The sequence below is a fragment of the Urocitellus parryii genome, chromosome 5 (genome assembly GCF_045843805.1).
Source record: "Urocitellus parryii isolate mUroPar1 chromosome 5, mUroPar1.hap1, whole genome shotgun sequence".
Classification (NCBI taxonomy): Eukaryota; Metazoa; Chordata; class Mammalia; order Rodentia; family Sciuridae; genus Urocitellus; species Urocitellus parryii.
In genome coordinates, this window is record NC_135535.1 from 38,049,278 (window position 1) to 38,063,723 (window position 14,446).

Here is a 14,446-nt window from a genome sequence, read left to right on the forward strand (position 1 = left end):
CTTGAGAATGACTGGCCAGATATAATCCTTTATTGAATTAACAAAACAAGTTTGGCAAAATAATCTAGATCCTATCTTGCTGAAAAAGACTGGGTCTGTGGTTCCTTAATGTAGTGCTCCTGGGTTGCCATGGTTTCCTTCAGATATAGCTAATCAATCTTTACATTGTCATTGTCTTTGAGAGAGCAGATAAGCTGCTAGACATCAGAATATTTTCAATACTAAGGAATTATACTAAACTTATTTGGTTGAGAAATTTAAGTATATTAATTATTAGTAAGGAGACATGGTAATTGCCTACATTTTTACATTTTCCCCCTCTGGGTATGCACATACATCTGAAAATAAGGCATTTAGACTTAGCAGTGCATTGTTAGTATACATATTCCTAACACAAAGGGATCCTGAACAAGCAATATAATATATGAATGAGACCATTATTGTGTGCCCTAAGGATATGTCAACCAAAAGATATTTCTACTGACATTAAGTAAAGGGTAACTCAAGAACATCTTTGTGGGAAAAAAAAACTTCAGAATACAGAGTAGCTATTGACTTTTGTATATTTATTTTCCTTTCTTTGAGGATCTTCATGAATTTACCCATTCAAAAAATTTTTTCAAAATAATCACAGTTCATGGAAAAAATAAAGGAAGATAATATCTAAAATATACATTATAGAAGACATAGAGCATGGGGGAAGAGTGATGGAAAACACAGCAAAATGACATACAGTAAAAGATATGACTGGAGAAGAAACAAGAGGGAAACTGAATTTATTAATTGAGCTCTATTTAAACTTGTATATGCTATTAAAAAATAAACTTGTTGAAATATCAAGGATGAAATCTAATAATGAAGAAACAAACCAAATAAGACTATTTGAAAAAAAGGTAAGTTAGTGAAATATAGGGTATAGAATTGAGAAAAATGTTGTTAAATAGGCATGAGATCAAAAGTAGTAAGTAAATCATAGGGGTCAAAATCTCTAGTATAGCCATCTTTGGACAGGAAAATCAATAAAGTTAACAATCTTCTTCAACTTTAAAAGCTATCTCAACTTTCTTCTCTAGAAAAAGTATTGACAGCAATATTATCTTGTGGTTTTTTCAATACACCAAAACAACAAGTTATTAATAAAAACCATGACAATCAACATAATCTTCCCATATAACCACTGTAAAATCTAGAAATTATATGTGAATGCCTAACCAATATTAGTAATGTTTAAAATTAACTATGTAAAAATGTTAAATCAGCCAAACAATTAAAGGAACAAGATTAAAATTATAAGAATATCTATTTAAGCATGTACATTTTTATTTATAAAGTAATTTTACCAAAAAGAAATCTCCTTTCACTGAGAAATGAAGTAGAATTTTAACATGGTTTGTTGAAGCTTTCTTTAAAAACATACACCCCCAAATTTTTCACGTCAGTTGCATTATCTTTGCAAATTGGAATTCTGGGGCAAACTGATATCTGCCTAACAGTCCCAGACCATCTTTGGGTGACTGGCTTCCTGCTTATGGAGATGCAACATATGTTATGAGTAGGAATGGTGATGGGCGTCAATAAGATATCATGATGGGATTGTCATAAACAGGAGAATCACTAAGTTAACACACTATAGAACAGAAGTCAAACATCTCAGAACTATGACATCATTATTAAAGTATTTCCAGAGACTTTTCTTTAGCATTCAAATATTTCAAAAGCTCCAAAATGCTAACCAACAATTGGGAAGAAGGGATTTCTTTAAACACCTAAAATAAGTAATTTTGTGAGTGCAAAAGGGTAAATAAAAGTCGTTTTCTGTTCTTTTTGATAGCCTCAATTACATGCAGTTGTAATTTTAAACAAAAATATATAAGGAATGGTACTGACTTAGCATAATAAAGAAAATTGGAATTTAAAATCACCATACTATTTCACAAAATTAGAGCAGCATATGGAACATTCTCCCTAAGTTTACATGCAGAAAGGAAGACTTACTGTTTTGTTGATTAATGTTACAGGGGTCTACCATTGGCACATGAACAGGTGCGAAACAGGTGGAGGAAACCCTCCATGCATTTGCATGAAGTTGTGGGGTTCCTTCTATCATGCCTGAGGGAGAACTACAAAGCAAAGAAAAAGTTCACTCATTCATTTTATTAGTTCATAATCTTCAAATATTTAAATAATAGAATATTATTTTTCTTAATGTACAAAAAAAATCTTAGAGCTTGAAATTTTCTGCCAGTTTTCAAAAATGTAGTGATAATAGCTTCCTGCTATTGAGAGTTTACATTTTGCCAACTTGTTCGCATACAGGATTCTATTTAATCTTCACCTCAATCTATCACTGCTTCTACAGAGAAAGCAAAGCAAAAATTCAGAGAAATATTAAATTTCATTAAGCCAATTAATGGCAAAACCAAGATTCAAATCTAGTTTTCATTGAGTTCATCAAACATTACTCACAAAACCAAAGTTTTAATGTGTGTTGTTTAAGTGCATGTGGAGACAAAGGTGTGGGTAGTTCAGATGATTATTTTCAGGCTAAAGATAAACGTCTCAAAAAATAAATAAGCTATATTTTTGGTTGAACATATCAATTTCCATTATGAATCCTGACATACTGAAGTTCCATCATGAAGTAAGCAAACCAAAAGAATATTCCAAGAAAACAGTATGAAAGACACCTTTTGTCCAAGTTTGCTCACTTCTTCAGCTTCCTCAACAAACCCAAATTGAAGAAAACCATTTAGCATTCTGAAATCAGATTTAGAAACCACATCAGTGTTTAGGAGCCAATACACAATTCCATCTCCAGCAGCCATCAAGATTTATTTGATTCAACAACAAACATTTATTAAATGACAGTCCCTACTGGACACTGTGCCAGACAGTCAAAACCACTTATATGGAATTAAGGTAAATTCAGTCTCCTTTTGGAAGCATTTGACCACACCACAAGTCCTGACTGCATTAATTGCCACAACAATTAGAAAGATAGGCTTTTCCTAAATTCTTCACATTGTCCTTTGGTAACTACTTTGGTAAGTCTTTAGCTCAACCACCCTCAATGAAGTTTCCTCACCAGAATGACTGAGACAGGAAAGAAACAAAGGGGCTTCACAAGTCATTCCACAATGCTCATCCAATGCCCATCCCACCCTCTCCTTCCTTTTCTATTATTCTTCAAAGTCAAACCACTCTGGAACTGCAAAGAATTAGAACAAACATCTGAATCAAAATCTCATTGGTTCAATTGCATGACCTACACTAGTTCTTTCTTCTTTTTTTTTTCCCCTCCACTCCTCTCCCCTTTTCTTCCCTCCCAGGGACAATAAAACAGTTTGGGATGATGCACATAGTCAGGGTTCCCAGGAGGAACTGATCCAGAGCCCTGCTCTATTTCATTTAGTTTACTTATAACAATAAATACCAAAAAAAAAAAAGAATTAGGAGCCAAAAAATAGACTTATTTACTTATTATATTTCATTTTTAAAAAATAGCCTTTCAGCTCAACATACTTGATTTACTATAACAAGGCATGTAAAATAAATTTTCAATTAATAGTTTCCATTAAACTATGTTTGCAGATTCACATTAACCTTTGTGAAGCAAAGAATTTTAACTACTTTAGTTGGAAAGCTAAACAGTGTTCAAAAGTTATCTCTGACTCTGAAATATTATCCTGTACTCTTATCGCGCCTGAATGTTTATGTATGGAGGAGACTGGTGCCTTAGAAAGTGGCAGACAGATCTGCCATCTGTTAAACACTGACGGCTAACCCATTCTGACAAACAAGGCAAAGAAAGCAGGCTTAATATCTTTTCTGAACATCTTAACCAAGCCTCTTGATGTAGTATCTGTTTTTCAAGTAGGATAAAGATATTAATATTCTGACCTACAAGTAAATAAAACAAAAAATTATCTCCAAACAAATTAATCACACAGGAGATAAGATAAAAGAAATTCTTTTTAATTTCAAAAAAAAAAATTTAAATGACACTTCTCCCAACCCATTCCAAATTTTCTTCTCAGTGCCTCATTAAAAGTTCTGCTCAGTTCAATTTGTCTGTCCAATATATACAAGATTCCTATGCATATAAAATAAAGGCTGGGGTGTGGCTCAGTGGTAGAGCACTTGCCTAGCATGTGTGAGGCACTGGGTTTGATTCTCAGCACCACATATAAATAAATTAATAAAATAAAGATCCACCAACAACTATAAAAACATATATTCCTATGAATACAAGAACCAAGGATATAATCCTTAGTCTCACAGGCCTTGCAGTTTGGTGGAAACCAAACAGATAAACAAAGGATTTTCGCAGACAATAAAATTAGAATTAATTTTATCTGGTGGGATATAAACTAGCTTTAGAAGCAAGTAATCTCTGAATTGGGTTGAACAATAAGTGAAAGCTCATGGGAAAGATTAGGAAGGGCAAATAACCCCAAACAGAAAAAAAAAAAAGAGTATGTGTAAAAGTATTTAAAAAAAAAAAAAAGCCTGCTACATGGAGAACAATTGCCCTGGGAAATGTCCCTTGACTTCTCTGCCCTAATGACCTTCTCTTAATTCCTACTATGCTTTTAGCTACAAACACAAAGCTCAACATTTAATTTTTTAAAATTACCTCAGTGTTTTTATGTATTTATTGGTGAATACCTTGCCTAGCACTAAACAGTTCTTCTTTAAATTTTTTTTATTAAGGTCTGGTTGCAAATAAAAATTGTATATATTTATGGTGTGCAAAGTAATGTTTTGGTGGTATATACATGTGCCCACTGTGAAATGGTTAAATGAAGCCAATGAACTTACCTGCCACCTCACCATGATCTTACAATCTTTGTGTGAGAACACAGAACATCTACTCTCTCAGCAATTTTCAAGTATATAATATATTAACTCCAGACATTATGCTGTATAATAAATCTCTATACATCTTCTAACTGAAACTGTTTCCTTGGACTAACATCTCCCATCCAGCCTCTGCCTTCCTCAGTCCCTAACAATCACATACTTTTTTACATTTTCAGATTCCAAATATTTCTTAAAGATTTTGATCCCCTCCCAACCTGCAATACCAGTGCCTTGAGGAGGTAAACCATGTCATCCTGCTTAAATTGCTCTCACTGTGCTTTTAGCAAAATAACAGTTGCTCAAAACATCTACACTAAATTATGCACTGCTTGTTTTCACAGGTATGTGATAAGTGTTAATTTTAAGGGAGGGATACAGATGTATTTTATTGCTTTTCTTCCAATGGAACACAAACTTCCATAAAATACAATAAATTTAGATACAACATGTGCTTTAAAGCTATCATTACTACCGAATAACATCCATAATTTAAAGTATAACTTACTGCCACTAATACACCATTACATTAAGATTGTCTAAAAGGCTGCATGTTTTCAAAAATAACATACTTAATTATTAAGTATTGATAGGTCGTAGAGAACAACAGGTAGTGGTTAGCCCAAAGGCTGAGTCACACTGCCAATATTCAAAGCCTAGCTCCAGTACATGAGCTAAATGACCTTGAAGATTTATATGCCACTTTGAGATCTTGGTTCCTTTCCTTATCTATGAAACAAAGACACTAGTCAGGGGATTGCTATACAATTTAAATATGATGATCTATGTTAAGTTCTTCAAACAGTGACTGCTAAGCTCCTTTTAGTTAAGTAAACATTTTTAATGAATTTATATCCTCTGAATTGCCAGTCATTAAACTCAGTTGACTATTCATAAATCATACTTACAGAAAATCATCCCTTATATTTCCATTAAATGTGCCACACAGACCTAATGTTCTTCTCTTCCAGGCACTAGTGAGTTGAATATAAATTCTTTCCCCATCTATAGCAAACAAGATCTTTAAGCCAAATGTGGTTTTTAGAAGAATAAATAATGATGACAGAGTTTGAATCTCAACAATTCCTAGGGAATGAAAAGAACATATATAAATAAGTTTTAACACATATAGGCAGTGTTCAGAAATGTTAAAGTATGATTCTTCTTCTAATGGACTGGGAAGTGGGGGCAGCAGGTTTGAAGTTCCTTCCTGAGCCCTGGGGCCAAAATTTGCCACCTTATCCTGCTTTCTTTTCTTCCATTTCCCTTTCCTTCTCCTACTTTTCTGGATCATCAGTAAATCAGTGGCTTTTGCCACCTGACGAGTTGTTCTTCATTGCCCCTGTATCCTTATTACAAGTTTGGCCATCCATCTGATCAAATAAGGCAGAATGCTGAGACTCATTCTTTGATCACTCTCTTCCCCTCAGTGCCATTTCCAACTAACCTCAGTCTAATCCACAACTAATTTCAGTCACTACGCCTTCTTTCCATCTCTACAGTCACCACCTTATATCAGTTCCTCCTTATTTCTTGCATGCCCCACTTTGCAACATCCTAACATTGTCAGTGTCTCTTGTCTAGTGATCTGCAAAGTCACTTCCACAGAGTTGTCTTTGTAATCTATCAAAGAAATCACGAAAGCTACTTAAAACTCATTGTTTCTTTGCTTGAACCATATGAGATTGCCATCTTTGTACATAAAATTGTCAGATAATGATAATTTCATATTTGACTCCATTTGAAGTTCAAGTTCCTTAGCATGATACCTGTGTAGCATCAGTATGTAATCTGTAATACAACTCGGAACATTTCTGAGAGTTTCACTCTGATATTAAAAGAAAATTATTAACAACTATGCTGTAGTCCAGTCATAAACAGGGCTTGTTCCATGAAACCACCAAGTATGAGGCCCAATAAACAAGGTTTTTCCAGTGTCATCCCCACCTGCTTTCCTAATCTCATCTCTGGACATTTTCCACTTTACCCTCTTCATGCTATAGCAGTGTCAAACCAGTTAAAGTTACCGCTACACAACTCGCCCAAGTCTACACCACCCAGCTTTTCATGGACCATTTTCCCCATCTTTACCCCATGTGTTTAATGCTCAGTGAGATGTTACCTCCTTCAGATAACTTTCCAGACCTTTACTCCATGTTTCTCCCATCCCAGGGCTGCATGGGATATACCTTATTTAAACCTACAAAGTTTGCCTACAAACCTTTGAGTGTATCACATGTTGCTAGAAACCCATTTGCCTCTATCTCGTCCCTTCCAAACTAAGTTATTAAACATTAAATCCCATAAACATGGTGGTCTTTGCTCTTTCTAACTGAGGACCTAGTGTCACAAAGGCACCCAAAAAATACAAGGTAGCCAGCCTCTGGGAAAAGACACCATGTAGGTTGTATTTGTTGCTGTTTCTAATGTACAGAAGGTGCAGCATTAGCACTGTTTCCTACCTTTCAGATTAAAGCCTTGGTTAGGACTGGTGAGGATCTGTCCTCCCCTACTAAGGGTCACTTGTTTGTTAAAATCATCCTCCAGAATTAGAGTTATAGACTGCAGGCAGACCAAGCCAAGATTCTGCATAAAAATCAAATTATCAAAGAGAGGAAAGAGAGGGAGACACAGACATAGAAAGAGACATGGTAGATGGGAAAAGGGGAGGGAGAGAAAAGAAAGAAAGGAGAGAATGCCTGTAAATATATTCTGGTATACAGAAATCTTGAGCATAAGTAATATAATAACATGGCTGCTACATAATCCATGCCATATAGTCCCACTCCCAATAAAATATATCTATGGTACATTAAATATGTAATAAACATACATATATTTTATATAAAATATTAAATAAAAATGTTTTCAATAAAGTACCGATATATAACTGGTATATTTGACATATAAATTTCAATAAAGAACATACCCAAAAGATTTAAGATTCCATTTAGAAAGGTAATTCAGACTGGTAAATTGCAAAGAAAAGAATAAAAAAAAATCAAAAAAAGTAGTTCAGAATATTTGTTGAAAATAACTATTTTACATTGGAATAAAACTGAAAATTCTAAAGGTTTTAGCAAATTTTTGACCACCTATTTGAGAGATGAATAAAAGATCTTGGCTTCTTCATTTACAAAGTATTTGATGTTTGTTGTTTCATGAAAATATCAAAAAGGTATATCTCAATATATTAAGAAAACCACTATATCTGTTTAGAATAATAAGAAACTTATTCAATCCTATCAAAAAATAATATCTGGGACTGGGGTTTTGGCTCAGTGGTAGAGCCCTTGCCTAGCATGTGTGAGACACTAGGTTCAATTATCAGCACCACTTATAAATAAAATAAATAAATAAATAAATATCCATTGACAAATGAAAAAATATTTTAAAAAATTATCTCTGTAACATAGTTTTGGAGTAATCAAAAATCTAGGCCCATTGTGCAATCATGCATGCAATTTTCAAAGTACCACTTAAAAAAAAAGAAAAAGCAATTAAATTTTTAAATTAAAAAATTGCAATTAAATATGCAGTATTTATCTAGTCCAAGATATATTTGTTTTCACATTGTAGTATCTCTGAAATCAGAATTCATCATAAACAAAGATATGTCATGATTAATAGCATTTCTTCCTTTCTTTTGTACATCTCAATAATCATTGTCTTCTTAGTTGTGAAGACAATAACCATATTCATTCATGTTACTATTCTTAATTTAGATATGAAGTTTAAGTTTGAAAAATGAATATTCTTCTGCTCATTTTGAGATGTTCTTACCTGTTCACAAGGGGCCTTCTGCAAAGTAATTGTGAATTTATCTTTTCCAGTTCCTTTCACAAGGATGTACTGGCACATGCCAATAAAAGAATAATGTCGACCATCAAAAGTTGTAAAATGAGAATCACCCATAACAGAGCATTGAACTACCAAAAAAAAAAATGAAGGAGGAGGAGGAAGGGGTGGGGGGAGAAGGAGAGGAGAGAAGGAGGTGAATGATGAAGAAATTATGTTAATTCTTAAAAAAAAAGGAGGTCAACTTAGGGAAAATAATCAATAATGCATTAAAAAGAACATCTAAAGTGTTTAAAATTTATTGGTTTCACAAATTTACTAGGCCAGATGAAATTATTCCACTTAATATCCATTTTAATTTTGAAATTTATTAAATGATAATTCTTCTACATACTTTATAAGTTTTATAATATGTACTATTTTAATGAATTTTTACCAAATCTGCCTGCTCAAAGTTATCACTTATCCAATTTTCAATTTATCCTCTGAGTACCTGAATTTGTAGGTTATTGCATCTCTTGTTATATCCAAGATATATATAAAGAGATGTTTTAAAAATATTGCTATCTTCCTCCCCAGTTTAGAAAAAATTAAAAAAATTTTCTTCAAAAACACTTTAAAAGATTACCTGGACAGTCATGCTCAGTGCAGTTCCAAACTCCACCAACACATACACTAAATAAAATTATAATAACATTAGTCCACTGGTATATAGAAACTGTATTAATGTTTGTACCAATGTATTGATTAATATACCAAAATATGTTTATAGTTTCAGAATAATTGGACTTAAAAAACATCTCTACAAAAGTTTAATTTACTAATAACTTTGTGCTGGTTAGCATCTAAATTATTATTTATTGTGTATTTATTTTTATTGCCACAAAGCATTGTGACAAGAGAAAAGACATCATCTATGTAAGATGAACACTACTTTCCATCTTCACAAAGAAAACAGCTTTAGAGGATGAAGGTAGAATTTCTGAAGACACCAGCATCTAAGAGCACAGTTAGGTATCTGACTGCATTTCTCTTATGTACACTAATGAGCCCAATAACAGGTAAACTTGTTTCTTTCTATGACTGTGCTAGAAGGATTTAATGTTTCCCCATAATCTTAGCTAATTTATTAAGGAAATATAAATCTTTCTAACCATAGCTCAAAATTGGCAATATAGGGAGTCACTTTTTAAAACATCCAATAGAGAAGTCCAGAAACAGCATCATGTTCTAAGAGTAAAAGTATATGCAAGTTAATTATTATAAATAATAAGAAAATGCAACAGACTTGTCATATGGGCATAGTATTTTATGAAATTGTTAAGGAAGATTGTAAAAATTACATCATAAAAGAAAATGTAGACACCCCCATGTAGTTTAAATAAAATGCAAATTGCATCTCAGAATTTTTAGAAGAAAGTAATAACTAAATAGAAAATAAGTAATAAGCTTTTTAAACAGTTGTTATGAAAAAGTTGTTAATAAACCAGATACCCCAAAATAATTGGCTGTACATTGATGACATACCATTCAGTACATTCTTGTTCAATTTTTGAACCAACTGCATAAGCTAATCCATGAAAACTACATGGGCAATTTTCCAAGGAGATGCAAGTCCCGTTGTCCATTATAAGTCCTATTTAAGAAAAATATATATCACATTCTCAAAAGAAATAATAAAGATTGCATTCTTTAAATATTATAATTCAATTAGCTTTTGTCAAATATCTGCTTATACTAACTGCTAGAAATTCAAATTTCTTTAGTTTCAAGGAGAATAACAGCAACCTGGCTTTCAGGCAATAGCTACCTTATAAGGGTTTATTGGTTTCTTTCTTTCTTGTTCATTCTTCTGTTTTCTCAAACCCACAACATATAACCTAGCTTTTTACACTGAAAAAAAAATTATCTTTTTTTTTTAATTTTACTGAGAAAACTAAAACAAAGATGGTGGGGTGGGGAAGGTTCTTCCATGGACTCCCATCATCATCACCTTCCCTCCAGAATCTGCACACATAAACCCTGTCTTCCCACCCACTTCTAGATACTTATCTTTGCTCCTATCTAAAGTTAGTCTCCTCACCAGCGAACTATATCCCATCTTGTCTTAATTACTCAGTGACATTGCTCTAGCAATTATTTCATTTCATAAGGGTCTATTTCAATGGTTTCAACATTTTTATCCCAACAAAAACTCCAGGTTCATCAAAAAGAATAAGATAACCAAATAGTGTTTCTTGTATTTGAGGGAAGAAAAAAGAGAAGGAGGGAGAAAACATATTCTTGGGTTAGTATCTGTTCATTCTAAGGTGAAAGAGATTTGCATGGTTGTAATAGAGATAATAGAGCCAGGTCGTTCTACTCAACAGCCCACCTGCTTTTGTACTGTTTATTAACAAGGAGGTTGAACCAGAACTTAATCAACCATGTTACTATGTACAATGTTTCATTGAGCTGGCCATTTTCTTAGCAAAACATTATAGGAGAAAGCATTCATTTCTATTTCTGTGTATGGGTTTATATTATGCTGCAACATCCTATCTTGTCATGGAGGTAACAAACAACTCAGGACTGGCACTGTTCAACATACTGACACCAACAGAATAATGAACTGAAGTCAACAGTCCCATTTCCGTGTAATTCTCATTATATTAAGCATATGACATGGAGGAAATCACTTAGCACCTTTGGAGTCTATTTTTTTTAAATCTGTAAAACTACCAGGGTTTGTGCATTCCTCAGTATTCTTCCTTAATTTCTATCAGTACCGAAAAATTATACTTAAAATTTTTAAACCTCATCTCTATCTCTTCTAAGTTACTTTTTATTTCAAATATTAAAATTACATTAAGACTTAAATCTTATAATGGGAAAATCTGAAGGCTTTTTCTCAAATTTTCATCTTTTAAAAAATGAAAATACATAAATTATTAAATATCATTAAACATTAAGAGAATAAAATATTTGCCATGGTAATCCTAGAACTATAAATTCGAAGTTTCCTGGGGAATATAAAGTAATGAGTCCTTTATTCAAGAAAAGCAACCATTCCACTCAAATCCTGCAAGGGTAGAAAATTGCAATAGACCTGATGGCCTTGGAGAGGACAAATAAAAAACCAAGATGTGATCCTTTGATTGCTGAGTTCTAGTTTCCAATGGGTAAAAACATGGTGTCCTCAAGAGGCACTTACCATCAGGGCAGTAACATCCATCAAGACAGTGAAGATTGCTGCCAAGACACTGCTTCTCAAACATGCAGGTAGGTGGGCAACAACTAATGCAATCCCGATGCACAAAGCTATCATCACATTTATCAGCTGAAATGGGAAGACAGGAGAACTTTGTGTATACCTCTCTTCCAAAAAAAAAATCAGTGTTTCAAAAAATATGCAAATTTACAAATACAATTGCTTCAATTAAAAAATCTTTTCATTTCATTAGTTTCAATAAGTTTTGCTTTCTAGGTCAAGACCAAAAGTAACAGGAAATGCACAGGGTTTGAAAAATAAAGAACATACTGCAAGCTGGAAAGTCATCTCTCCAGTCTTGAATAGGGTAGCCAGCGTGAGAACAGGCTCTGGCATACTCTGTGGCTGCTCGACAGTAGGTTTCATCATCATCAGTCCTGGGACATGAAAAGACAGAACCAGAATCACATAGGAAATATTGAGAACCTTGCCTTGGAGCTACTGACTCATAAAAATGATGAGCGCCTAGCAAACATTCCAAAAAGATGTCAGTATGCCTGTCTTAGTAGAGACAATAATGTTAAAAAAAAAACAAAACACCAACATGGGATTTCAGTTAAGTATGTCTGGATACACTGTCTTCATCAAAGTCTTTCAGTAATTTGACCACTTCTCTTTTGAGTCAAAAGACCACTATATTAGAAAACATTTCTGTTTTAATTATAATATTCTTACCAGAATCCTTGTAGGTAAATATTAACTTCTACACGAAGAATTCCAGATCTTTTAGGATTTAATAATCATAATAGATAAAATTTAAGTCCCACTAAACAGATAAAATTCTATCCCCTAAACAATATCAAGTATGAAAACTGTTTGCAAACACCATGCTCTTGATTGTCCACATGCCAAAAAGAAACCAATGCCAGAAGTCTGCAGCACTGAAGTATCATTCAAAAGGATTTTGATGGTTCCTCAGCAGTCCTTGCAATAAGACTCCAAAACAACTTTGAAAGATTGAAGAAATATCATTAACTTAAGATTTAAAAGAAAATTATAAATTCTTGTACCAAAGCTCAGTGTTTTTATAACATTGCCAGGAGTAAATAATCTCCAATTATTTTCTTGTAATCACTTTAGGAATTCTCCAAACAATAATTTCTTATGGGATCTGCCAATTTCCAAAGCAGGTTAACTAGGCATTTGTTTTATAACAAGTCAGTGGGCTTATTTTTCAGCCCAACCCAGACTCAAAATTAAATAGCTAAATATCTTAAAAGATAAGTACCTTAGGAATGTTTCATTTTGTGAATCTTAACATTTTCAGTACCTTAATTGCAAAAGCCACCATCTCAAATTTCTCTTGTCCTGTGCTACTGTAATTGGAGTCATGCAGCTTATCCAGTCTAATTAACTGAACTTTAGAAGGAAAAAAAGGATTCTAAACTTTAGAAACCCAGAAAATTCTAAAACTACAAAGATCTTTTTGATAAGCAGCATAAGGTAAAAAATGCTGAACTCCTGGAAAGACATTAAGTTTATGATTTATCTTAATATATTTGCATGTTTCTTGCAATTAACAGTGGTTTTAAAAGTTAGCAAAGTAAGCAATCATTGGTTTTTCTAACCCAGTGCAACTAACATTAAAAACCCTACCATTTATTAAGTGTCTTGTTACTCTAGGAACTATTTTAGGCACATTATCATACAGTTCCTCATTAAAACTCTCTACAGTTGATCAGGAAAGAAATTATTATCCCAACTTACTGAGGGGAAATGAGCTTATTTTTCCATTCTGCATGTTAACTTTAAAAACAGAAGCGAGCACTAAATAATAGTTTTTTCCCTACTTCAATTGACTTTGATGTGGTAAAATTAAAGTCATTTCCTTGCTGGTTTTAGCATTTCTGAAAGCACAAATGGGGGCTATAGTTTCAAGGATTGGTATTGAGTTGTCCTTCAAGCTCAAACACAAATGTCATCTCCAAGGAGCTTCAGAGGTGCTCCTGGGGAAGTCAGTGGTCCTCCACGTGCACTGAACTTTTCATGTAGAGCACTCGTCATTGCTAGGCACCTGTTTCTCTGTCTCACTAGAATGAGTTCCCAGGACAGAAATCACGCCTACATTGTTTCTGTTTCTCTCAGTGTGGCCCAATGCTCAGCTCAGAATAAACACTCAAAAGATGAATGTTGAATTAAATTCAATATACCAGTATAAGCCAAGCCGGAAATTAATTTGTGTTCAACCAATTCACATTTTCATTGTTATGGCATAGGACCCTTGTGACTTAGTTCCCTAGTACAGGAAATGAAAAAGAATCATTCATTTACTATTGAATGGGAAAAAGACTGTAACCAGGTCGAGTGCTGAAGGAAATATGAGGGATGTGAAAGGCTAACTTCTATAGCTTCTCACTCCCATTCTGTTAATGTCCACTCACTCGCTTATGATGCTCTTCTTCCGCTATTACATGCCTGCTCTGCCCCAAACCTGCCCTCTCCACCTCAAACACATCTCCGAAGGTATCAGCTAATTTCAACCAGTACAAAGTGTTGCTCTATCCTACTTTTTAATTTGCTCTGGAAAAAGCAAAATTT

General features: G+C 33.5%; 1 protein-coding gene across 4 annotated transcripts in view; it reads right to left on the reverse strand.

The window, feature by feature from the left end:
- Positions 1–14,446, reverse strand: part of Otogl (otogelin like) — a 122,597-nt gene that overhangs the window by 81,572 nt on the left and 26,579 nt on the right. For all 4 annotated transcript variants that reach the window (XM_077798984.1, XM_026396993.2, XM_077798983.1 and 1 more), the window contains exons 11-18: positions 12,179–12,285; positions 11,852–11,977; positions 10,186–10,294; positions 9,287–9,333; positions 8,644–8,789; positions 7,323–7,446; positions 5,769–5,946; positions 1,996–2,120 (exon numbers count right to left, since the gene is read on the reverse strand). In XM_077798984.1, coding sequence (XP_077655110.1) covers positions 1,996–2,120; positions 5,769–5,946; positions 7,323–7,446; positions 8,644–8,789; positions 9,287–9,333; positions 10,186–10,294; positions 11,852–11,977; positions 12,179–12,285 — 962 coding nt within the window. The remainder of the gene's footprint in view (positions 1–1,995; positions 2,121–5,768; positions 5,947–7,322; positions 7,447–8,643; positions 8,790–9,286; positions 9,334–10,185; positions 10,295–11,851; positions 11,978–12,178; positions 12,286–14,446) is intronic.